The sequence below is a fragment of the Acanthamoeba castellanii genome, assembly GCF_000313135.1.
Source record: "Acanthamoeba castellanii str. Neff unplaced genomic scaffold scf7180000084664, whole genome shotgun sequence".
Classification (NCBI taxonomy): Eukaryota; Discosea; order Longamoebia; family Acanthamoebidae; genus Acanthamoeba; species Acanthamoeba castellanii.
The window spans coordinates 473,520-496,716 of NW_004457466.1; the positions used below are offsets into that span (position 1 = coordinate 473,520).

Below are 23,197 nucleotides of genomic sequence, written 5' to 3' on the forward strand. Positions count from 1 at the left end.
CGTAAAATCGATTTAATTGAGGAAATGGACAGCTGGACATCTCTGCAGCATCCTGCGAGGAGAGACTCCCACAGGGAGGAGAGCACAAGAAGAGACTCAAACACTAAGCAGGGCCTCTCCTTTCATCCGATTTTCTCGGGAGGCAAGCAAATCAACGCATTCGCTGTTGATCGAAGCGCGCACTACGTTGCCGTGGGCGGGTACTCTTCTCTGCAGCTTGTTGGCTCCTACCCCATCCCTTCCTCCCATCTGGCCTGCTCTGCCGAAGTCTCTTCCCCATTTTCATTACATCGTAAAAGGGCTTACACGTTTCCCCTCCTCGGTGGCACAATAGGACGTCGCTGCACCTATGGGACCTTGACGTGGCCAAAGAGAGGGAGAAGGAGGAGAAGCAATATGTGCACGTGCCTAACAGGTATGGGCCTTGCCAGAGTGATGTGTCTTCCGGCATTGCAGACCGCTAACTCTCCTATTCGATTACCACAGCCGCGCGACTAGCGCTGCCTACTCTGTTCTCCGGTGGAACCCACACCACTCGACCCTGGCATCTTCGGTACGTCGCGCCATCGCAAGGGCTCGTCAACGTGTGCGTACGGTTCCCCGAGTATGAGCTCCGGACTGACATCGCTCTCAGGTAGGTACGGTGGTCTCGGTGTGGAAGCTGGACGACCGCACGGGCAACCTCAATCCTCACTTGACTATTAAGGGAGCACACAAGCGGTACCGCTCTCTGTTCGCCTCGTAGTTCTATAGCAGCGAACAAGGTGTGAGCTCACTCTGCTTCCCTGAATGCACCTGCGTATGGCAGAGCGATCACGGACCTTGCGTGGTCCCCGTTCAAGCAGCACACGCTCGCATCTCGCTCTGCAGATGCCGAGATACCCATTTGGGATGTGCGCACGAAGACCCTCAAAGTACACTGCCTACAGGGCCAACCGGGTACCGTTACGCCCTCAGCATCAAACTGACGAATGAGAACCTGTAATCTAAAACGTGGCTCTATTGTCTCTCTGCAGGCCCGGGTTTCATCAAGTGGAACAGGCTCAATTCTTCGCTCGTCGCATCCACTCACAACCGCGAAGTTCGGATATGGGATTTGCGGGTACACCTCCTCTGCTGCGCGTTTGGCTCAGTATGACTTTGCTTGCCTCTCATCTCTTTCCTTTTCTCCGCACCAAAGAAAACGTCGGCACCGACAGTCACGATAACTGGGCACACGGCCGACGTATCGGACATCGATTGGGCGCACTGCAACGAAAGCCGCCTCCTCACTGCCTCGCACGATAGCACAATCAAGGCACGAGAGTACTCTATATTGCCCTCGCCATGCGATCTTCTCATGTTCAGTTAAATGGTCGACCACAGATCTGGGATATCTACGAGCCGAGAACAGAGAAGGAGAAGATTCGCACAGGAATGCCGGTCGCATGTGCCCAGTTCACCGTACGTGTATCTTTCTTTTAATATTGCTCGAGTTGAAAGATTGATGACGGCACGTCGACGCCCGGGCGCTCATGCTCACGAACCATTGTGGTCGTGTCTGCAGCCGTTCGGTGAAGGCGTGCTCACAGTGGGCCGAGGGGAGCGATGTATGCAGCTGTGGAGCCTCTACGACCATCTCACCCCCATCTACTCGTTCCAAGGACACTCCGAGACCATCGAATCTTTCGAGTGGAGGTACGAGCAACCGGTACAACCTGGGCATGAAAGTGTGCTAATGATTCGAACCGTTGTTGGGTGACGCCGCCAGTGTCAAGGAGTCTACGAAAACAAACAGCCAGACCTACGGGCTCGTATCATTGGCCAAAGATTTCACCTTGAACGTGTGGTCCGTGCCCAAGTCGCTCCAGGTATGCGCCTATCCGCATTCCTTCCCAGATTCACAAGCTTGTGGAGGTTGTTGACGCACTCCTTGGGCCCACGCATGGCAACAAGAACCTCTGCAAGTTTCCGTCGACGTCGCGCAGCCAAGCCGAGCAATCGAAGACGCGCTCAGAGGAGCAGGAGGGCCGTCGCGCCGCCAGTGATGGCGAAGATGAAGATGAGGAAACCAAGAAAAATCTCAAGCGGCGCGCGAGCTACAGCCACGTCGACTCTGCCAGCAGCTCCCTCGGCGAAACTGAGGTTCTCTCTCCTTCGTCTCCCTTGTCGATCGTGCCATCTCAGTCAGTGAACCAGTACGGAGGCAAGCTCGATCTGAAGCACGAGCTGAGCATGATTTCCCAAAAGATGAGTGGTACGTCCATATGCGAGTGCGGCCGTGTGTATTTATTTTTAACCATTTTTTCTTCCCAATCAACGATAGATGTTGAGGATGTGACAATCGAGTCGGCCAATCCCATCAACCGGTGCTGTACAGTCGTGCTCTACGACCTGCCGGCGACTGGTCTCCCATCGATGTCCCCATCCACTCGGCAGCCCTCGCCACGAACGCCAAGCAAGAGTACCTCGCGCGAGAACAGCAACGCTGATTCTGGTTCGACCAGCGCTCCCGCTAGTCGGGAAAGCTCAGCTGCTAGCATAGAAAGCGGTACGCCCTGTCTGCCATGCGCGCGGTGGTGGTGTAGCTGGTCACTCATTCCCCGCCGCCGCCATTTCCCCCGTGCTTCTGCAGGCATGGCCGAGGACATGATCAAGCAGGAAGAGGCCAAGGCGGAACGGAAGGTGCTGATTCGGATGCAGATTGCGTTCCCGAGCTTCTACCCGCACGCTCAGCCCTCGTTCACGTACCTTCCCGGAACGACGATCGACCAAGAGCGACAGATTCTGCTGAAGAGGGTACGGGGAAGAAGCCTACATTGCCCTCGCCTCGGTTTGATTTGTTTGATTCTCATTCGCTTCCACTCGTTCCTTCTGCAGACATTGGCCCACATCGCAACGTTCTATTCGATGCGCGGCCACCCGTGCCTGCAGAAGCTGGTGATGAAACTCGTCAATCTGCAGCGATCGCTCGATGCCGAGGTCAAACTCGAACAGCTGCAGAAGCAGGTGAGCACAAGCCGATCATCATGATTTGTTAAGTGTGTTTGCAATTCAAAGAACGCTAACGAAACATCGTGTATTGTTCAGATCGTGATGGACCAGCAGAAGGAGGTGCACGAGACGGTTAGCGAAGGCCAACAGAGCCCAGAGGGTACGACGGAAGTCCCTCGGCCGCCGGACGTTGCAATCGCCGCGGAATCAGCCACCCGGGAGGAAGTGGTTGCCGGGATTGAAAAGGAGGCGGCAGCTGCCCCAGCCGCGCACATGGCCGGCAGCACCCAGGCCCGTCGACAGCGTAGCCCCTCGCTAACCATCTGGAACAAATTCTGGGCCATTGTTGGGCCTGACGACCAGGTACCTCCCTGCCCTCGAGTGCGTTGAATCAGCCTTCTGCTCACCACCAATTGCTTGAATTCCAGGAGACCGAAGCGGACCCCACCAAAACGGACACCGACGGGCCGGCTGCCACCGGTCAAGTCGAACAGAGGCAACAGAGGCCTGACGAATCGCACCCGTCGCCACTGCCAAAGGCGCACGAAAATGAGGACAAGGAGAACGTCGAGGAGACGCACAAGCCCATGTGGATCCCCGGCAAAACGAAGAACGCGCTGTTTGGGTACACCTTCGCGTTCAACCCCCCCCCTATTAGTTCTTTATTATTCATCTATTTTATTTTTTTTTGTTGAGCGTCATCTCACACTGCTGCCGCCTTCCTTCGATTCCCAGCAACGTCCAAACGAGCGAGCCCGGACATTGGCGAGCGAAAGTGGACGACCATGCACGTCAGGTACGCCTCACGTTCAACCGCTCAAGGCCAAGCCCGCCGGCGCGGCGACCCATTCTCACACGGCCGCGGTAACGCGTGTATATACCTGTGTTAGGTGGCAGTCACGCCCTTCGTGGGTTCATTCCGCGCCGCTGCTCCACTCGCCACCCTTCCACGTACGCCGGCCATGGGTGGAGTTTCGCCTTTCGAGCTAGTTTCTCACAACGTTGGCTCACCACGCTCACACATGTAACAGGTGAACCGAGCCCGACGAAAGCTCCGTCGGCTGCTGCTACAATGGTGCGCAACCAGAGCTTGGAGATGCTGATCGGCTCGCTCGACGTCGAGATGAGCCACACCTCCAACCTCCTCAGCCAAAGCGACTTCCAAAAGGTACAGGACCCTGCGCCCACCAATCATGAAACTGTTGAACAGTTGATCCCCAGCTCAACTGACCCACAACCCATCCATGTGTGGCATGTGTGGCGTGTGGCGACAACAGCTCGTGGTGCGGCTTCCTCCTCGCTTCCAGTTCCGAGACTGGGAACTGCTCTACAGCACCATGGAACACGGAATCTCGCTCCACACGTACACCTCCATTTTACTTATTGTGCCACCACACGCACAGCGCTCATTCATGATGTGTTGTGTGCAGATTCTATCGTCGGGTGCGTCGCACAGCCCTACGGTCATTATCATTGAGGACAGCAAGAAATACGTACGACGCCTTTTCTGCCGGCGGGGCCTTTGATTGGGGACTGAATGGCAATGTGGCCAACTCCACCAGGTGTTTGGCGCGTTTGTAACCGGCACGTGGGACGCTCTGGGCAAGTACTCCGGCACTGGCGAGAGCTTCCTGTTCACGTTATCGCCCTACTTCAAGGTGCGAGGCGCTCTGCCTGTTGCTCGCTCTCTCTCTCTCTCTCTCTCAATCTGTCAGAGAGATCTCCACCAGGTGGTCTCTCTCCCCCCCTTCTTGTCTCTTATGTACTTCGTGTGCTTCTTTGGATGAGCAGGTGTTCCCTTGGACAAGAGCAAACTCACTCTTTATGTGCGGCGCGCCTCACTCGATGAGTATCGGCGGAGGGTACACACGACACACAGACACACGCGACACATGACACGCACGGTACTCGCCGCGGTGAACACTAATTCTGTGCTCCCCATCATCCCAGGTCGCATGTGGGGCTGTGGCTCGATGAGGACTTCGAATTCGGCAGCTCGTGCCCGTGCGAGACGTACGGCAACGAGTGCCTGGCCTCCGGTCGCGACTTTGATTGCGTGGTACTCGAAGCCTGGGGCCTCTGAACAGATTCACACCATTTTACCCGCTGTACACTCCCACCTCGGTTCCCCGAGCGACCAACGTCGATCAACTCGTCCCGGCCAGGCAATGGTGTGGCGCGCCCGCGTTAGAAGTCTTCTTCGCTGTACATGGGGTTGAGGAAGACGGCGCTGTTGCTGCCGTTGCTGCCGGGGCCACTGCTGTTGATGATGCTGGGTGGTGGCGGTGCGGCGCCGATGGTTGAAGAGGAGGAGAAGGGGTTGTGCGATCTGCGCGGCAGGGAGAGGTGGCCGTTGCCCCACAGGACGCTGTCGGCCGGCATCGCCGCCGCTCGCGCTCGGCCCGACGAGGGGCGGTCCGCCGTCCGACTCACCGGCCGAGTCCTGAATTAGAATTTAAAAAAGAATAAGAAAATATTAAAAAAGAAAAGAAAATAAAGAAATAGAGAGTGGTCACGTACGAGAAGCGCACGGAGCTGACGTGGAGAGGCGAGGGAGCTGCGGCTGAAGGTGGTGGTTCGGTCAGGTGGATGCTCTCGCTGCGGTCGCGCTCGTTTTGCTCGGTGGTGCGCTGGTGGCGTTGATGGGCGGAGAAGAGCGGCGGGAGCTCGTCGAGGAAGGAGAAGGGGCTGGCCCGCTCCTGTTTGCGCCGGCGGTAGCAGGCGTGGATCGCCACCGCAGCCATGATGGTGGGCACCACGCCCAGCAGGAAGCCCCCGATCGGCACCGCGATGCACACCACCTGCAGCCCCCGTGATGATGGCCAGTCAGCGCACACGCACACGCACCACCGCACACACGACCGCACACGCACACTGCAGGGAGTCGAGGGCAGTCTACGCACCACCATGTCGCCGCAGATGCCCGCAGAATCATCACTTGATGACTCGCCGGTCGATTCGACGGCCAGGAACTGGTAGCGAGCCTGCGTTTCTTCAGAGGGCAGAAGCCACGCTGCGACTCCCGGTGGAGGAAACACCCGCGCACGAATCGTGGTCGTTCGCCACACAACTGGAGCCGCACACACACACACGCACACACGCACGACACGATGAGAAGTGCCACGCGGCAAGAAAGCTGGACCGGAAAGAGGTACCGAGCTGGGTGTCGTTGGTGAAGATCAGGGAGGCGTTGGTGACGGCGGACCCGTCGAGCGTGTAGCGAAGGGTGAGCGCGTCGGTGACGTTCCGCGGGTAGTAGAGGGCCACGCGCACGGGATTGGCGAGCGCAGAGCCGGCCGAGGGCGCCGGCAGCAACGAGGGCGGCAGAAGCTGTGGTCCGTGCCCGCGCGCGAGTGTCACAGCGAAGTCTATTCAGCGGTCAAACCAAGGGAACCACGCACCTGCGGATAGAGCGTGAAGGACTGTTGTACAGTTTGGCTGGGGGTGAACCCAGAACGCTCCACACGCGCTGATACCTGCGCGACGAGACATGATTCATCAATTAGATGCCACAACACACGCGCACGACACGACACGACCAACGACCAACGACACGACACACGCGCACGACACGACACACAGACGAGTGGCCATACCGTGTAGTTTTCGTACATCGGATAGGCGGGAGATAGGGTGGGATGGAACATCAGCGTTGATACGCGCGTCGTGCCTGTGGTCATCAACGTGACACGCACATGGGCAAAGTCTGTGGAGACGACACACGCGACACACGCGAGCGTAAGGCCAAAGGGGCGTAGAGGGTACGGAAAGGTGCTGTACCGTAGACGTCGGCGTTGAACTCGCGCGTTGCGACCGAGGGTACGGCGAAGGAGAGGGCGGTGCCGTTGGGCAGCTGGCTGCCGGCGGCCACGCCCGTGGTGGAGATGACGGGTGGGTCCAGCGCCACACTCGCCGGCACGCACAGCGCGGCCCCGGCCGGCACGTACCCCGAGTGGCATAGGCAGTGCTGCGCGAAGTAGGTCAGTCGTTGAATGAATCGCTGCAGCGAACCCGATTGGTTGACACCCCTTCGATCGAAATTGTAATGTTAAAAAAACCGGACCTTGACGCTGGTGCGAGGCGCGTTGGAGATGGTGGAGTGGGCGGGACATGCGGCGCAGGACAGCGAGCCGAGCGACTGGGTCGGAGTCATCTGGGTAATGACCAAGAAAGAACGAATAAGAGTTGAGAAAGCGAAAAAAAGAGAGAAACGCGAAGGGGAGCCCTTCTCCGGAGTGACGCACCTGAGTGTCATCGAGGACGAGGGCCGCCGAGGGCAAGAGGCCGAAGAAGGACTCGACCAATAGCGATGCCCCGCTCACGATTTTATCTCCGACCCTCACACTGAGCGCGCAGCCATCACTTTAGCTCCGACCAACACAAAAGAGGAGGCTACCGGTGTTACCTGGTGTTGTCGAGACTTCCCGCCGGCACGGCTTCGGTGGAAAGGAATGTGTCGACAGTCGACGAGGAGTGGGTCGTGGCATTGGCCAGCGCGTCGCGCATGCGAGCGGTCATGTAGATCACGATGCGCGAGAGCGCACGGGTGGCCGCAGGCGGCCGCACGCCCAGGTCGAGCGTGACCCGCGCCCTGCCAGTCCCTCGGGCGGCCCAGGCGTACGGCTCCAGACCGGCAGGCGGGGCGTAGCTGGCGAAGAGCGCCGAGGCCGGCTCCTTCCGGCCGTCGTAGAGCCTGGGGCACGACGATGACGTGACACCACCGGAGCCGGCGGTGGTGGGCTCTCCCTCCACACACCCGAGCACCGCCAGCTTGGTGTCATTGGCGTCAAAGAGCTGCGATCAAAACTCGGAGTCAGTCAAAACGTGTGAGATCGTGCGTGTGCGTGTGTGTGTGCGGTCGTTCGTGTGCGTGTGCGATGGGATTACCTCAATTTCGGCGATTTGCACTTGGATGGCGCTGGAGGGGAGGCTGAAGTCGAAGGTGACGTAGCGCGTCGCGTTGGCGCCCCAGGCCTGGTAGCTCCCGGCGGGGCACTGGCAGCGCCCGTTCTGGTCGCGCAAGGCGCCGGGCATGCAGGGCGTGAGACAGGCGTCGAACCAGCGCTCCGTCCCGGGCGGGCACCGGCAGCCGTCCTCCAGCCCGCCCATGAAGGACTGCCAGCTGGCCGCCGTCGGCGCGGCGGAGCGATTGCCCGCGGCCGCCGCCAGGCCTGGCATGCCGGCCCAATTCGGGTGAGAAGAAAAAAACAAAACGAAACAAAACATATGAACCTCGGTACGAACCGAGAGCAAGGGCGGTCTCGTTTCTGGTCATGCCATTGGGACACCGGGGCAAGCACCATCCCTTGACAAGGTCGCTCGACAAGCCCACGCAAAAGGCCTGCGCGCGAGAGACGATCAGTTACGTGCGCAGCGCAAGCAGAGCGTTTGCGAACAGCACGCGCCCATGTAGAGATGCCACATATTCACTTACCTCATAGCGTGACGAGGGGCTGTGCCAGCCGAGACGATCGACGGGCAGGCGAGCGTGGGTGATCGATATCTCGTCTAGCTGCGCGGTAAGCAGGGCAAATGTGGTGGGGAGCACGCCAAAGGCCGAGCTCTCGGTGCTCCGCTGGCCGCCCAGGGCCAGCTCCGTCGACGCCGGGTCGGTGGACCGAAAGAGGCGCCGGTCGTACCAGTCGTTGCCCTGCAGACCGAAGAGTTAGGTATGAGTGCATGTCGTGTATGCGAGTGTCGTGTGTCGGCGAGTTCGATCGTACGATCTGATTGCCGTCGACGTAGAAGGTCACCACTCGCCTGGCGTTGTCGCCGGTCACCGCCATGTGATGCCAGCCGGCATCGAGCACGAACGCGTCGCTCAGGGCCGCCATGTTGGTGGAGTTGATCGTCTCAAACACCAGCCTGTCGTGTGCATGCACCCGTGGATGAAGCAAGCGTGTGTAAGCAAACATCAGCTGATGATGGTATTCGTTCCCTCTCTCGCAGGAGGTCGTTCACCTGCTGTGTCCATCGGCCATTCGCTGCAGGTACCACCGCCACACCTGAGTCACGCCGAGCAAGCCAAAGCCCACTCCTGCGGCAGACGAATTGGCGTCGCCCGACTTGTACGTATCCTCCCAGTCAATCCACATCTGTGCCCACAGACCAAAGACTGAGCTGAGTGCAAGCCTGGCAGAGAGCCATGAAGAACGTTGATGTGTTGATGTGGCATGGACGTGCATGAGCGACCCATTACCTGAAGTGTGAATTGGGTGCCGTTGAGTGCGGCCATCGAGTAGAGGTCGCTGGGTGGAGCGATGGCCAGCGCCTGGTACACGACTGTGCCGTTGCACGACGTCGGCGAGTTGCGCGTTCCGCCGCTCGTCCACTGATAGAACTGGGGCCTGGTTGAGTAAGGTGTGATGTGTCAGAGCTCAGCGGCCCCAGAACACGACAACGGTCGGGAGTTCACATACGAGATTCCGGTGCGCCGGCAGGGCAGAAGGGTATGGCCGCCGTTGGGGGAGTAGAAGCCGATCGGAGTCGGTATACAGGCGTTGTAGGCCTCGTTGGCGTAGAGAGATGGGTTGAGGCACACGAAGGGGCACTGGGCGGTCTGCACGCCGTATTCGGGGTAGCTCACTCGCCCCAGAGGACCGTTGGAACTGTTCACAGACAACATACACCACACACAACACACGACACACGCACACGCACGCACGCACGCACGCGCACACACACACACACACGAGGGGAGGGCAGGCAATGAGTACACGCCGTACGTAGAGAAAGGGAGAGTATGTCGACGCACCATAGCCGCATAATGCCGTCGCCCAGGCAGTACGAGCCATTGGAGCAGATGGTGCAGTTAACACCGTAGTAGCCGGGGTTGCATTGACCCCTCTCTACTACTCGGCGTTGTCCCTGAATCGATTCGCTGGGCTGGCGTTCTAGGTCCGTTTCACCACTTTCATCATCGCCTTCGTGAACAGTATCTCCCCGCCGCAGAACGGGCGACAAGCTCTCGCCTGGCAGCCACACCAGAAGAAACGTGAGTTCGTTCACAATACGCTTCGCGACAAGTGAGAACTCACCTGCCAAATTCAAGGCGGTGTTGTTGGACGCGAACTGCGACGAGGGCACGGCAGTGAGCGTCGATTGTGCGTTTCTGTTATGCAGGGGCAGCGAACGATCAGGACCAGCTTTACACCGGTGGTCACCACTGGTAAAGACGTGTGTGATTTGATTACCTGGGTAGGTAGAGATAGTAGGTGTTGATTGGGGTCGAGTTGCCCAGCGGAGTGGTGGCGACGCGGGTCAAGTCGCCGCTCTTGGCCACGGCATCGCCTTCGACCAGCCACAGGAGCTCAGCCTGCGGCTTGCCGTCCTGGGCCGCGGTGTCGTGCACGCTCTGCAGCGCGCGACAGTCATAGAGGCCCAGCGACAGCAGGTAGGACGAGGAAGAAGCCACCGGCGAGCTGAAGCTGAAGCTGATGCGACCCAGCTCGGCGAGCTTGGTCCGTAAGCACGGCGACACGTTCGCCAGTCCCGCGATGCCGGTGAAGAGCGCGGCCATCCTGTCGAGCAGCGGCTGCACACGCTGATCGACCAGTGTGGCCAACATGGTGTTGGCTGTGGCCGTGAAGTTGCCTGTGCGTTTGTGTGGCGTTAGAGAACTACAGCAAGCAGAAAATATGTGGGTGTGGAGCCGCGCGCGTACTTGGTATTGCCACCCCGCTGGTGACGTAGCTGGAGTAGAGGCCCCACAGGTACTGATCCCTGATTGCCAACGAAGCCGTCAGGGCCGTCCAGTGATGCGCCACATAGGCGGTGGCCAACAGCTCGGTTGACCTGCACGCGGGAGCCAGTTGTCGGTGAGCGCCGATCGAGCAATTTGTGTACAGTGCAATTAGCAAGCAAGTTGCAGAGCCGCACTCCAGCACAAGGCTTCCGTTCTGTCGAGGAGTGGAACTGGCGTTGGTCAGAATCAGCGTGTGGGCGTCAACCAGGCTTGTGAGGCTGTTGTTGACATCGACCAGAATCCTCGACAGCGCGTCGACGTCAGTCTGTGGTTGGTTAGAGGAGAACGTGACGATCAGTCAGTTTCGCACTGTATGGTAGCTGATCAATTGAAGCCGACGTGAGTGGTAATGCCTCACCTGTGTCAAGAATCGGGCCGTTTGCTCGCTGAGAAGCACTTGCAGGCGGCCAGCCGCGTCAGTGTAGTTTGAAAGAGCGCCCGATGCTCGCTGGACAGCGGCTAGAGAAGCGCTGCTGAGCGCAGATGACTGTGCGGGAACACGGGAGATCATGGCATGAGATGAGCGACATGATGCTCCGTTCGGTAACGTTCAGCACAGAGCGAGAGAGGCGCCAAACCTGCCAGGAGCTCAACAGCGAGGCCGAAGCCGCGGTCAACTTGGAAGTGAAGTGTGGCTCGGAGGCGAGAGCCCATGTTGAGGCCAGAACCACAGCCTGTTGCGTGCGCAGAGACGGACAGTATGTCTTCAGCGCGCTGAGCGATGCCAGCGTCGAATTGTTGCTCTGTTCAATCACGAGAATCGATCAGTAATTGTTACCGCACTCCGCCTGGTACAATTAAAGGCAAACTGTTAACGCCTGGTACCAGCTGTTGGGTGAGCCCCGCCACGGCCTGGAGCGCATTGCCGACACTCCCCGCATTCATGGCGATCGACGCGATGCCCTGACGCAGCGAAGCAATATCGTCCAGCACCTGGAAGGAAGCCGCTTTCTGACGAATGAACAAAAAAAGGTCGGTGAGCGCCAACCAAGCAGACCGGCGGGCTGAAGGTGGACCACGCGTACGGGGTTGAATTGCAATCGCGCGTCAGAGTCGCAATCGCCCAGTGCTGCGGCATAGCCGTACGGCAGACAGGTCGAGCCACCACCCACAGCGACTGGAGCGTGTGAGAAGAGTGAAAAACGTGTTAGTGCGCGCAAACACAGTGTCACAAGGGGTTGCAGCAGTTAACCAACCAAAGCAGCTGGCCGACGAGCTCCATGTGCCCACCACGCTGGTCGTGTTTGTTTTGGAGCGGAGCGAGTGCAGCACCTCACGCACAGCCTTGAATGTGGGCCGGTAGTGCGTGTCTGGCATCGTCTGGCATATCACCCCGTTGTCGCCCACAACCGGCCAGCCGTGCGCGAGCAAGTCCAACGGCGATACGAACGTCAACAATAGGTCCTCTGCAAGAAAAACATAAAATTCTTAGCACAGGCGCTGGTGGCTGCCTCAGAGCAGAGCTCTTCACCACTGAAGAGGCAACTATAGAAGGAAAGGAAGAGGACGAAGGGAATGAAGGGGCTACCGGAGGTGGCCAGCAGTTGCTGCAGGCTCTGCGGCTGTGCCGTGGCGATGGGTGCCACACATGACAAGACGAAACAAAAAAACAGGACCCGGCCAAGCATCATTCAGAACAGGCTGCAGCAGCCCCTCCGTGGTGCCGTCACCCAATTCTTGTTCTTCGCGGACCTCCATGCGCGGTGCTGGGTACCTTTGTCCATTTATCTTGGCGTGCCATTCATGTGTGGAGAGAAAATGTATTTTCCCTGTCGACAGAAATAAGCTTCAGGCGTGCACGATTTGTGGAGGACCTGCACGGCAAGAGAAAGCAAGAAGGCCAACATCACAACAGCAGTCAATTATGCGGGGCTCGTCGAAATCGACTGCGGTTTTGGGCCTGCCTTTCCCCTCGCCCGCGGGCAGCAGGGCTGCTTTATGCACTGCCTCTTCCTCACGCATTTCGTCCCGGGTCCTCCCCCCAGCCCGCCTCCATTCTCTCGCCTCATCTCCTCTCCTCCCCCTCTCCGTCCTCTCCTCTCAGCGTCGCCACTACGCCGTTAAATCCAAGAATTTCGAGCGCAAGGAGGCACGCTACGACTTCTCCGAGATCACGAATCGCGTGTGGCCGCGGCACCCTCCGCCGCAGATCGATTACCGCAACTACGTCCCTGCCGAGGAGGAAGATGAAGAAGATGATTGGAAGCCCGAGGAGGATTATCCTGAGCCCACCTTCACCGCCGATCAAACTTCCGATCAATACATTTACCCCGTAATCACGCCCCAGACCGTGCCGGTCAAGATCGACAGCCGAACGGGCGCATTCCTGGGCACGGGCCGCAGGAAGGCCGCCATTGCACGAGCGGCACTGGTCAGCGGGCAGGGCAAGATCACCATCAATGGACGATCCTTCCTTGACTACTTCCCCTGCTTCTTCGAGCGCGGCGCTGTGCTTGCGCCATTCGTGGCCATCGAGAGGCCCAACACGTTCGACGTGAACGTGAATGTCTCCGGAGGTGGCACCAAGGGTAATCTCTCCTCCCTTCATCTTATTCATTCCTTTGTGTCCAAACATTCGGCTCACACTTCTTCTCACTCAAGGCCAAGCCGAGGCCATCCAGCTGGGCATTGCCAGGGCTCTGCAGAGCTACAACCTCGCCTTCCGCCCCGCTTTGAAGAAAGGTGCCAACCAAAGCTTGCCCCACAATGAGCTGCTACTCGCAACATGTCGTGCAGCTTGTTGTGTTGCCATCCGTCTCGCCTCGCTGACTCCCTCCTTCCTCCTCCTCCTTCTGTGTGCTCTGTACAGCCGGATGTCTGGAGCGTGATCCTCGTGTTGTGGAAAGCAAGAAGGCCGGTCGCGTCAAGGCCAGGAAGAGGCCTCAGTGGTCCAAGCGTTAAGCTTCGTGGCTTCCCTTCTCCTCTTGCGGTTCTCTCACTCTTCGTCCTCACCTCAAATACAACACAATCACACACACAAGCTCACGACCCACCACTCATGGACATGAAGAAGACGATGGTGCCCCACACACACTACAGTCGTGTGTTTACAGTTATGTCACTCAAAGCTTTATTGGGGAGAACAAAGTTTTTCACTTCGTAATCCGCGAACCCACTTCCTCCCTCCTTTTGTCTTCGTCGTCGTTGGCCTCCTCTCCTCCTCCCGCATCACCATCATCATCCTCCTCCGCTGCTCCCACTCACATGTCATCACGTGATCGTAGCCGTCGTCGTAGTGTTGCTGCTGCTGCTGCTGCTTGTGGGATTCGAGTGCGTTGGCGCGCCTATTTGTACAATGGGAGCCTCCCACCGAAAGGAACGAAGCTTCCTCCTCCGTTCGTTCGCGTTTGTCTTCCTCCACCTCCGTCATCATCTTCCATCGACACTCCTCCTTCCTCGCTGTTGGCCGGTTCGATCGTTCGCGCGTTCCTCCATCCTTCCATGTAGATCCTCGACGTTTCCTTCTTCCTTCTTCCTCTTCCTCCTCCTGATATCTTACAATATCATCGGTTCCGATTATTGCATGATGCACTCCTTCTTCTCTTTGTCGCCGCCGCCCTTCTTGTCCTTCTTGTCCTTGCCCGTCTTCTGGGTGTGGTCCACAAAGACAGCCTTGCAGGCCTCCTCGAAGACCAGCGACAGGTTCTTTTGCGTCAAGGCCGAGCACTCGACGTATTTGTAGGCGTTGATCTCCTTCGCCAGCTTCTCAGCCTGAGTGAAGAGTGAGCCAGTCAGCATCGGCACGCTACCGAGCGCGAGGAGTCACTTGGGTCCAGCAAGACAAAAGACGGAGATGGATTGAAAGGCACCTTGACGAACTGGATGGGAGCGAGATTGTGCTGCTTGAGGGAAGCGATCGTTTCCTCGTTGTCTCTCAAATCCAACTTGGTGCCGACCAGGATGATTGGCGTCTTGGGGTTGAAGTGCGTCACCTCGGGCACCCACTGGAGTGTTCCATAAATGAAAACAAAATGAGTACGCATTCTGGCGTTTGCATCTTCACTGAACACAGATCCATCTTTGATCCGGTCATCGTAGTGATGGGGCGGAGGATACCTTGTTCTTCACGTTGTCAAAACTTTCGGGGGAGGTGAGGGAGAAGCAGATGATGAACACGTCAGTTCCCGGGTAGCTGAGAGGCCTGAGCTGGTCGTACTCGCCAGAGCCTGAGATAAAGAAAAGCTCAATTCAGCGAGAGAAAGGGGGTACTCCGATCAAAGCCGAACATCTTCTCCCGCTAGTGCCGAGGGGCAAAAGGAGGGGAGGGATGACAATCACGTTACCTGCCGTATCCCAAAGTCCTGTAGTTGAGAAAGAAAACCTGGTTAGATAAAGCATTACCAGGGCCATTAGATAGAGAATAGGAAGAACGGACCCAAATTTACAGGATTTCCCTCAACGACCGTGTTGGCGGTGTAATTGTCGAACACCGTAGGCACGTACTCGCCGGGGAACGAGTTCGTCGTGTAGGAAATCAGCATACAGGTCTTACCGACAGCACCATCTCCAACAACCATAACCTTGCGATTGTGAGGAAAGTAAGTGATGTTAAACGCAAAGGCCAAATTGCAGGAGGGGGTGAAAGGATGGAAGAGGAACAAAAAGGAGGGGCGTTAGTACCTTGACGTCCTGTCCCATGTTGAGTGTTTATACAAGATAATCGAATGGGGGTGGATGTAGAGAGAAGTATTCGATAGCGGAGGGAGATGGAGAATGGAGAATCAAATGTCTGCGGCTCCGATTGGCTCTCTTCTCTTCTTGTTCCGGCGAGGACGTAGATCGATTGGAGTACGAATCGAAAAAAAAACGTAGCCACACAGTCGCACCGACGCAGAGTTGAACAGACGCCACCTGGACACACCGACAACAACCGGTCGACATAAAACATACAAAAACCAAGCACCCTCCCAAAGCCAATTGGCCGACCCCGTTTGAATCTAATTGGAGCAAAAATGTAGAACGAAGTTCGGCGGTTCACTTTCGCCGCACGAGATGACGAGAAGAGGAGGGGGGGGCCCGCGCACAGCGGTGGCAGTTGGTGCCAACTTGGTGGTTCGCCTTACTGCGTTTCGGCGAGGAGGCGGTTGACGTCCCAGGCCGTGTATTGCCTGGCGTAGGCCGGGGCCTGATCGTGCGAAAAAGAGCCGAGAGTCAGTAGGGTCGGGTCACCCAAGACCGCGTGGTGAGTGGGTTAGGTGGTGACGTCGTACCGGGCCAGCAACACCGAAGGGCGAGGCGAATGACACATACATCTTCATGTTGGGCAGATCGTAGAAGGCGATGTCTGTTACAACATCACAAGAATTAGAATATGAGCCAACGGCATGCCGTTGCAAGCGGATGGATGGGCGTACGATTGGAGCCCGACTGCTCCATGGCGGAGATGTAGTGGATGCCGACCTCGGCAGTGATCTTGCCGTGGTGCTGAATGAGCAGCTCGCTGAGCAGGCGGTTGTAGGCTGGGCAGATCCAGTCCTACATGGTACCGCATGATGTGCGTCAGTCGTACGGGAGGAGCGCCAGCGCCATATCCACTTTCGTACCATGCCCCAGTAGACGATATCCTTGATCTTTGGATGCCAGGTCGAGTTGTCGGGCTTCAGGTTGAGGTCGTTGAAGATGTTGAGCACCGAGTAGGAGTACTGGAAGCCACGGAACTCGTTCAGCTTGCCGTCGCCGACGCCGAGCATGAGGTCGCACGTGCGGCGCGAGTTGATCATGCGGTTGATGGCATCGTCGATCGTGTAGTCAAACTGCAAGATGTCCCGGAGGAGGAACACGAACGGCACACCCATGCGGCTCATCTCGCCGAAGCTGGCGTCGGCAAACGCGGCGCCGATCTCGGAGATGCCCAGCTTGGTGGCCGACATGCCGGTGAGGCCACCGATGAAGGCCGTGTAGCCCACATTGACGAAACCGTGGCCGTTGCCCTCGCTGGGGTGGTAAACCGTGATCTGCGAGTAGTCCCTGAATGGGCCTGCACTCACGGGCCGTGAGAAACAGATGCCACCAGACACCCTGGCGGGTTGGGCTCGAACCCTCCATGTCCCAGTCGAGGGCGCGGAGCTGAAGCAGGGAGGTGCCACCGGGCGCAAGGGCCTCTCCCCAGGCACCAAACATGCTGCAATCTCCCTGGGTGAGGCCTTCAGGAGGCGCGCGCGTGTGTGGTTAGCCAAAGAGGATGCGCGATATCTTATTTCCTGCTGCGAGGAGTGCGCACCGGCAAGCATGTGAATCCGCATCAAAGTCGAGAAATCGGCACCGCTGGCTGGAGGGAGGGGAAAGATAGGTCAGATTCCTGAGTGCCCTCTGGGCTCTACAATTCCAAAGGGCGGCGCTTACCATCGGCGATACCGTGCAGCTCCTCGTAGAAATAGGAGCCGCTCCACTCGTACGACAGCTCGTAGGTCACGTCCAAAGCCGCAGACAGACCTGCCAGAGGTAAACAAGTGAGACTTGCTTTTCTCTTCCTTCTGTTGTGCGATGCGGTGCCGCGAAGTGACGCACCGACATCAGCGATCAAGTCGGCGAGCCACGTGGGCAGGTATCCGGGCAGAGACTGGGCCACTTGGATTTCCATGTAGGCCCAGATGAGCTTCGCCACCTGGAGGACCTGCTCCTTCACGAGCTGACCCTGAGCGTAACCTGCAGGGTGGAATGGTACGTTTCATAAGAGTTATCAGCCACCACCGAGCCAAACAACCACAATCGAAGCAGAGAGAGAGAGAGAAACAGACTCACGCACCCATCTGGTAGGGCGTGCCCCACAGGTGGACCAACGTGACATTGCTCCTCTCGGCCGTGCTGTTGTGCGGCAGCACCACTCGATACTAGAGGCGGCACTTGCATTAATTCCCTCCCATTTTTGTGATTGGCAGCCGCACAAGAAATGGCGGACGCAGATCAGAGAAGAGTGACTTAGAGGGGAGGGAGTACAGCTTTGCCGTTCGGGACGGTGTTGATGAGTTCGCTCTGCTGGAAGCCGTCCAGGACTGCATACTGGTTCGGGTTTCCCAGCTTGGCCTTCAAAGGCACATGAGGCGAACGGCGTTCGCGCACCCTGGCTTAGTTCCTATCCGACTCGGAGGAATGGAAGAGAGAGTACCTCGCCTCTGCACAGCGCAGCGTCGGTGGCCAGAGTAAGGGCCGCAATGAGTGCGGCAATTAGAGCCAAGGTACGTACTGCGGCCATCCTGTTGTGGTCTGTTCGGTCTGGACCAGGCAGTCGGCTGCGATCCGTAATTTGCGCACACCAATCACAAAAATAATAACTACAGATAAAAACGCTTTTCCTTTTCACTAATTTCATTTTTGATTTATTGACACCAGCACCTGCCAAGCAAACGCCACACCCGTGCTCACAGAGCGCCAGGTACGTTGCAGCTGTTGAGATATTTTGTTATTTTATTTGAAATCCATAAATATAAAATAAATAAGAAAAGAGAATTATTAAAAATATTAGGATGGACGAGGACACGGCGTGCTACGTGTTCGATGCGACTCCCACTTCGCCCCTCACCCTGCCGCACTCGCCGGGCAACGCACAAGTGCCAACAAGCGAGGAGCCACCAACGGGTGGTGCACCAGAGTCGGCCTACGGCTGCTACGGGTTTCGTCCCTCATCCGTCTATCTCGGTACCGAAGACGACGACAACGAAGCCGAAGAAGCCGAAGACGAGGAGGATGGCGGCGATGGTGACGAAGAGGTGCATTTCGATCTCGCCTACCAGGTGACCGATGGCGAGCCCGAGATCGCGGACGACGGCGACACGACTCGAGTTGAGCGCATCGGCGGCAACTCGTACGTCCTGGATTCGGCCGATACGTCGCCGCGGGACCACGCCGACGACGACCGTAACGAGCCGGTCGTGGAGAGCGGCGGAGCCTACGTGCTGGATGCGGTCGGCGCCATCCGCGCTAGCAAGAACGTTCTGCGCAGCGGAGGTGGTCACAAGCAGAAGCAGCCGCAGCAGCAGCAGCGTGACGACCTCGTCGGCTCTTCGTCGGTGGTCTACACCAGCACGTTCGACGCCGAGAGCGAGAACGAGCGCGAGGACGCGTCGACGCAGCTCCACCAGAGCGCGAGCCCTCGGGGCTCTACCACCGGTAGTACCGGCCAGAGCGCGACTACTCGACCGCGCGGGAGTCCCAGGAGCAGCGGAAGCGGCAGCACCTCGGGTACCTAATCATCAATAACGGGCGTGGGTGTCATACGCTGGGCTAACATTAAGGTGGCGGTCGGTTAGTGAGGCCGCGCGGAGCGGCCGCCACAGGCCTGGGCCAGAGCGACACGGCGATGTCGCCGCGCATGACGCAGCAGGAGAGGAAGGACCTGCAGTGGAACGAAGTCTTTCAGCAGCTCCACGGCGAGATGCGGGCGCGGCACAGGGAAGGCCGGCCCTCGCTCGAGGTCTACACGAAGCTGAGCCACCACGCCCACGATTTCCTCAGCGCCGCAGGTGATGATCATTGCGCATTCAAGGCCACCCACCACCCACCGCCCACCACCGCGTGAATGCTGACCGCCGACGCATCGACTGACACTAACGCGCAGAGACGTACGGCAAGATCATCATCAGCGAGCGGTACCTCTCCAACGACCTGAAGACGATCAAGCCGGTGGACATGGGAGGTAAGCCCTCCTTGGAACTCCTTGGCTGAGGTGAGTGCGATGACTGACTATTTGTAATCACCGGCGGCAGGCGCTGCGGGCGGGACCAAGTACATTTGCAGGGGCATCCTGTTCAAGTTCTCGGGTATGTATGTGGGGCGCTCGTGGCCCGGAGCTGTTATTCGTTTGTTCTTTTCTATACAAGGTTGCTGGTGCTGACAGATTGACCACAGTGGACACCAAGATTCGGGGCGCGACGAAGCTGGTCTACATGTACGGCGGCAAGAAGCCCTGCGACGAGAAGGCGATGAAGGCGGGCGGCCACGAGCTGAAAGGTACGGCTTGACGGCTTGCTCTGGCATTGCATCGGGCTCGAGATTGACTGGGGCTGCGTCTATTCGGGCAGGACTGGAGGGCTACTTCCACAGCGGCGTGGACGCGCTTCACTGTCCCCTCATGGTGATCATTGGTACTTACCCACCACCACTTTACCGCCCCATCGGGTACGCCAATGCAATTGTGATGTCCTGACCCTGTTGCCGCGTCCAGACTTCAGAGGCTACCGACTGACCGCCATGTCCACGCTCCCAATCGGCATCGACACCCTGCTCTATGGCTCCGGGTGCGCTCACAATCGTTGACTGCAGCTGTTCTGGCGAGTGTTTCTAAGCCGAGTGTCTCACAACCGCCACCACAGCGACGCTGGCAAGACGGTGAAGGCGGACAACGTGCTGCTGAACGAGGCCATGGAAAAGGCCGGCGAGCACCTAAACCTGGCGTCTCATCTGGTGCATTCCCATCTTTCGCTTGCTTTGCATTGCTTTGAACCGAGGGACTGACGTCCGGCGTGTCAGGTGGGCGACAAGATGATCACCGGACCCGGCGATGTAAGTTGCACCTCTTCTTACCACTCACTGACAGTCAGTCTGCATTGGCACGTCTCACCACCAACGCTCTCAAACAATAGATCGAAGGCCACCTGGGACGAGACGGGCGCTTCTATGTGATTGACTATGCGCGGACATTCCCGCCCGAAGGCCCGCCTCCCAAGTACACCCGCACCACTCACCCACTCTGAAGAGCGCGAATTGAATCGGAGGCCTGACCCTGTTGGGGTGGTTGGTTGGTTGCCACACCAGCCTGGACGGGTGGGACCGTAGGTCGGTCTTTTACGAGCTGCTGCGGCCGGAGCTGGTGCAGCGATATCCGCGCCAGTTATCTTCAGACGCCTTCTCCAACTGGCAGCTGCACGAGCCTCGCATGAAAACGTACGCTGACCATGCGCCGTGTGTGTCGTGCTGCGTGTGCGGCGCGTGAATGTAGCATGCACGGTGAATTGGCGCCAACGTGATTGAATGCCAGGCTCAATGACGAGGTGACAAAAGCGCGGCACTACCTCCACCACGTCGTCATCCCCGAGTTTGCGGAGAAGCTCAAGGACCCCCAGTTCACCGAATCTTTCTTCCCCTCCGTCTACCACCCGTCCTTCATCTTCAACCAAAAGCGAGTCCCCCTCCCTCCTCTCCCCAGCGACACCGACAGCAGCTGATAATGGGGCGGTCTGCGCAATGGTGTGCCCCACAGGAACGACGAAAAGGACGAAACGTTGCTGTGCTATTCGCTGCACAAGCACGGCATCAACGTGCGCCACCTCGGCCGGCTCAGGTACGTCATCGGTGCTACCACACTCATCGCCGAGTGCGATTTTTTTCTTTGTCTCGGACTGAACTGAACCATCGCAATCGCATTGCATCGGCCCGCAAAGGGCGTGCCTGCTGGCGGACACGTCGGTTGAACCGAGCGCTGCCGCGCCCGAGGGCGTGGACACGCGAAACGTGGGTGCTCTCGCCTTCCTAGGTAGGAAAGGCCATGCGATGACGACTCTGAAACTCTGATGAGCTGAAGCCAGAGGCGCTGACAGACACACGCCTTTCTTTGCGTTGCGTGTTGCGTTGCATTAGGTCCGCCCGGGGGCTCGCAGATCTCGCCGCTTGCCAAAATCAAAGCGCTCCTCCTGGCGGAGATGGCGGCCCGCGTGATCAAGAACCTGGCCCGCAAGAAGATGAGACGCCTCTTCCGCAAGTCCAAGCTACCCTCAGGTAACTGTGTGTGTGTGTGTGCGCGTGTGCGTGTACGTGTGCGTGGGTGTCGTGGTGCTGACGTCGGCATTACAACGATTCGTTGTAGAGGAGCCCTATCGGAAGATGATGTCGACAATCATCAATTCGACTCTGCACACCACCCGCAATCAGCGCTTCTGGGCGCGGAAGGTGAGGAAGCCCCTCATCAAGAAGTTTGGTGAATCGGCCCTGGGTCCGGACGAACTCGACGGCGCCACCCTCCGCAAGACGATCAAGGAGGCCCAGCTCGAGCCCATTCTCATTCGCAGGTAGGGACCCACTCAGCGAGTGCATTCCGTGCATTCCTGACCCGCAGTCTGACACGGCACGGTGTGACGTGGCTGGCCAGAGTGCTGGCGATGCTGGGCATCTCAATCGGGGTGGCGGCTTGGACGGCGCTGCTGAACAATCCCTTCGCGCGCTTGCAGCCCTCCGATATCGTCCTCATCGGAGCTCGCGGTTCGATTCGACACTTCACACGCCCCCAATCGCTTTCTTGCTTCCCACACTCACCGTCCGCGTTCGTGTGTCGTGTGTCGTGTCCTATCGTGTGTGCCCACACAACACAGTCAAGTACCAATCTGTAATCGACTACAGCGAAGGTGTGGCGATGTACTTGGAAGCCAAAAAGCAGCGCAGAAGAATCGTCAAGGAGCTCACCCTCGAGTATGCCTCACCCAAGTCTTCCCCTTTGGGCCTGGCCTCTGATGTTATTTATTTGTTTTCTATTTTCTTTATTTTTCGCTCAGGGAGCACGACACGGACGCTGGAATGATTGGGGCGTCGCCTGACGACTTGCGATTGCTCAGCTTCGCCAACGACAAGCTGCACCTCTCGCTCTCTGTCAACACCCAACACACCGCTGGACGCGTCTACTTGGGTGCCTGTTCACCGCTTCCCTTTCACAGGCCCACGAGAACTCACCTGGTCGGGCGTGGGTGCGTTACCAGGATGCGCGTTGTTGGAGATGTGCAAACTGGCTAGCGGACCCATGCAGCATTACTTGGTCAGGGCCATCGAGACATTCGAAGAATGGTGCGCTTTCTTTCCGCCTTCTTTGTTCGTTCGTTCTCTCATTCTGTCTTCGCTTTCGTTCTCTTTCATTCAACTCACACCTGCTCACATGCTGACGACATCGGCCACGTAGTTTGGATGACGACAATGAGAAAGATGACCCGCTGCTTCGATTCAACTACGGCGAGAGTCTTTGCCTGAAGGCCGCCTGGGACTGTATGGTCTCCAAACAGAGCGTCGCCGCCCACACCGACATGACGCGCGGTACCATCATCGACCGCAGAGCCCATAAGACTGCCGCCCGAGCTGACCTTCGTTTCGTTTTCGTTTTCGGTGAACCAGGCAAGCGCGTGCTGGAGGAGGCCTTGGGCCTTACCGAGACGGGCGACACGAACCGGGCGCGCGTGTTGTCCTACGCCAACACGCTCTACCAGGACTGCCTGGGATTCTACACGCACTCCATCGTAAAGGGCCCGCGAATCCTACCCATGCAGGCGGCGTTCATGGAGTTCGGCGTCGAGATGACCGATCTCGTCCTGCGCGTGTTCACGAGCGCCGAGCGGAGCCTCACAGGGGAGGAAAAGAACGAAAGCGAAGCCAAAGGCGAAAGCGACAGACCTGCCCAGCAGAAGGAGGTGCTGAACGAGAGCAAGGGCAAGGGGAGCGCGAGCAGCGACTGCGATGGAAGCGAAAGCGAAGAGATGGAGGTGGCGGACGACAAGATCGCACGCGAGG

The 23,197-nt window shown here is 58.2% G+C and overlaps 6 protein-coding genes across 6 annotated transcripts in view; 3 read left to right on the forward strand and 3 right to left on the reverse strand.

Moving 5' to 3' along the window:
• Positions 1 to 24: 24 nt before the first annotated feature.
• On the forward strand, positions 25 to 5,056 carry ACA1_370260 (TLD family protein; the record flags this gene model as incomplete). Its single annotated transcript, XM_004340244.1, is given in 25 exon segments — positions 25 to 200; positions 335 to 415; positions 487 to 553; positions 635 to 720; positions 809 to 939; positions 1,017 to 1,102; positions 1,348 to 1,443; positions 1,547 to 1,677; positions 1,751 to 1,850; positions 1,888 to 2,124; positions 2,167 to 2,236; positions 2,306 to 2,348; positions 2,360 to 2,443; positions 2,499 to 2,530; positions 2,615 to 2,778; positions 2,860 to 2,988; positions 3,070 to 3,336; positions 3,402 to 3,598; positions 3,709 to 3,769; positions 4,061 to 4,141; positions 4,281 to 4,336; positions 4,430 to 4,466; positions 4,536 to 4,631; positions 4,765 to 4,835; positions 4,924 to 5,056. The coding sequence occupies 25 exon segments, from the start codon at positions 25 to 27 to the stop codon at positions 5,054 to 5,056; spliced, it is 2,712 nt and encodes a 903-aa protein (XP_004340292.1).
• A 104-nt stretch (positions 5,057 to 5,160) lies between these two features.
• Positions 5,161 to 12,034, reverse strand: ACA1_370270 (uncharacterized protein; the record flags this gene model as incomplete). Its single annotated transcript, XM_004340245.1, has 26 exons — positions 5,161 to 5,416; positions 5,494 to 5,774; positions 5,877 to 5,986; positions 6,129 to 6,303; positions 6,570 to 6,643; positions 6,754 to 6,826; positions 7,037 to 7,126; positions 7,218 to 7,335; positions 7,379 to 7,767; positions 7,861 to 8,144; positions 8,206 to 8,314; positions 8,408 to 8,623; positions 8,697 to 8,838; positions 8,935 to 9,068; positions 9,173 to 9,320; positions 9,393 to 9,581; positions 9,761 to 9,944; positions 10,011 to 10,084; positions 10,167 to 10,566; positions 10,637 to 10,767; positions 10,852 to 10,982; positions 11,076 to 11,204; positions 11,296 to 11,460; positions 11,543 to 11,668; positions 11,743 to 11,834; positions 11,914 to 12,034. The coding sequence occupies 26 exons, from the start codon at positions 12,032 to 12,034 to the stop codon at positions 5,161 to 5,163; spliced, it is 4,341 nt and encodes a 1,446-aa protein (XP_004340293.1).
• A 547-nt stretch (positions 12,035 to 12,581) lies between these two features.
• ACA1_370280 (ribosomal protein S9, putative) lies at positions 12,582 to 13,618 on the forward strand (the record flags this gene model as incomplete). Its single annotated transcript, XM_004340246.1, has 4 exons — positions 12,582 to 12,689; positions 12,762 to 13,245; positions 13,319 to 13,399; positions 13,527 to 13,618. 4 exons carry the CDS (start codon positions 12,582 to 12,584, stop codon positions 13,616 to 13,618), a joined length of 765 nt encoding a protein of 254 aa, XP_004340294.1.
• Positions 13,619 to 14,233: 615 nt separating this feature from the next.
• Positions 14,234 to 15,355, reverse strand: ACA1_370290 (small GTPase RAC, putative; the record flags this gene model as incomplete). The annotated part of the gene is made up of 5 exons (XM_004340247.1): positions 14,234 to 14,362; positions 14,527 to 14,661; positions 14,774 to 14,883; positions 15,093 to 15,237; positions 15,338 to 15,355. 5 exons carry the CDS (start codon positions 15,353 to 15,355, stop codon positions 14,234 to 14,236), a joined length of 537 nt encoding a protein of 178 aa, XP_004340295.1.
• Positions 15,356 to 15,776: 421 nt separating this feature from the next.
• On the reverse strand, positions 15,777 to 17,909 carry ACA1_370300 (uncharacterized protein; the record flags this gene model as incomplete). The annotated part of the gene is made up of 11 exons (XM_004340248.1): positions 15,777 to 15,842; positions 15,928 to 16,001; positions 16,072 to 16,192; positions 16,261 to 16,694; positions 16,756 to 16,860; positions 16,938 to 16,985; positions 17,060 to 17,149; positions 17,225 to 17,362; positions 17,463 to 17,547; positions 17,654 to 17,740; positions 17,901 to 17,909. 11 exons carry the CDS (start codon positions 17,907 to 17,909, stop codon positions 15,777 to 15,779), a joined length of 1,257 nt encoding a protein of 418 aa, XP_004340296.1.
• A 271-nt stretch (positions 17,910 to 18,180) lies between these two features.
• Positions 18,181 to 23,197, forward strand: part of ACA1_370310 (uncharacterized protein) — a gene marked incomplete at both ends in the record, with an annotated part of 5,809 nt that continues 792 nt past the window's right edge. Inside the window, 25 exon segments of the mRNA XM_004340249.1 lie at positions 18,181 to 18,826; positions 18,838 to 18,895; positions 18,968 to 19,176; positions 19,272 to 19,349; positions 19,420 to 19,473; positions 19,562 to 19,663; positions 19,735 to 19,797; positions 19,878 to 19,950; positions 20,026 to 20,116; positions 20,183 to 20,215; positions 20,296 to 20,378; positions 20,468 to 20,596; positions 20,691 to 20,835; positions 20,859 to 20,899; positions 20,913 to 20,993; positions 21,094 to 21,185; positions 21,290 to 21,427; positions 21,516 to 21,717; positions 21,765 to 21,907; positions 22,018 to 22,114; positions 22,198 to 22,328; positions 22,357 to 22,386; positions 22,399 to 22,483; positions 22,596 to 22,726; positions 22,805 to 23,169. Of these exon segments, the coding sequence (XP_004340297.1) occupies positions 18,181 to 18,826; positions 18,838 to 18,895; positions 18,968 to 19,176; positions 19,272 to 19,349; positions 19,420 to 19,473; positions 19,562 to 19,663; positions 19,735 to 19,797; positions 19,878 to 19,950; positions 20,026 to 20,116; positions 20,183 to 20,215; positions 20,296 to 20,378; positions 20,468 to 20,596; positions 20,691 to 20,835; positions 20,859 to 20,899; positions 20,913 to 20,993; positions 21,094 to 21,185; positions 21,290 to 21,427; positions 21,516 to 21,717; positions 21,765 to 21,907; positions 22,018 to 22,114; positions 22,198 to 22,328; positions 22,357 to 22,386; positions 22,399 to 22,483; positions 22,596 to 22,726; positions 22,805 to 23,169 (3,300 nt within the window).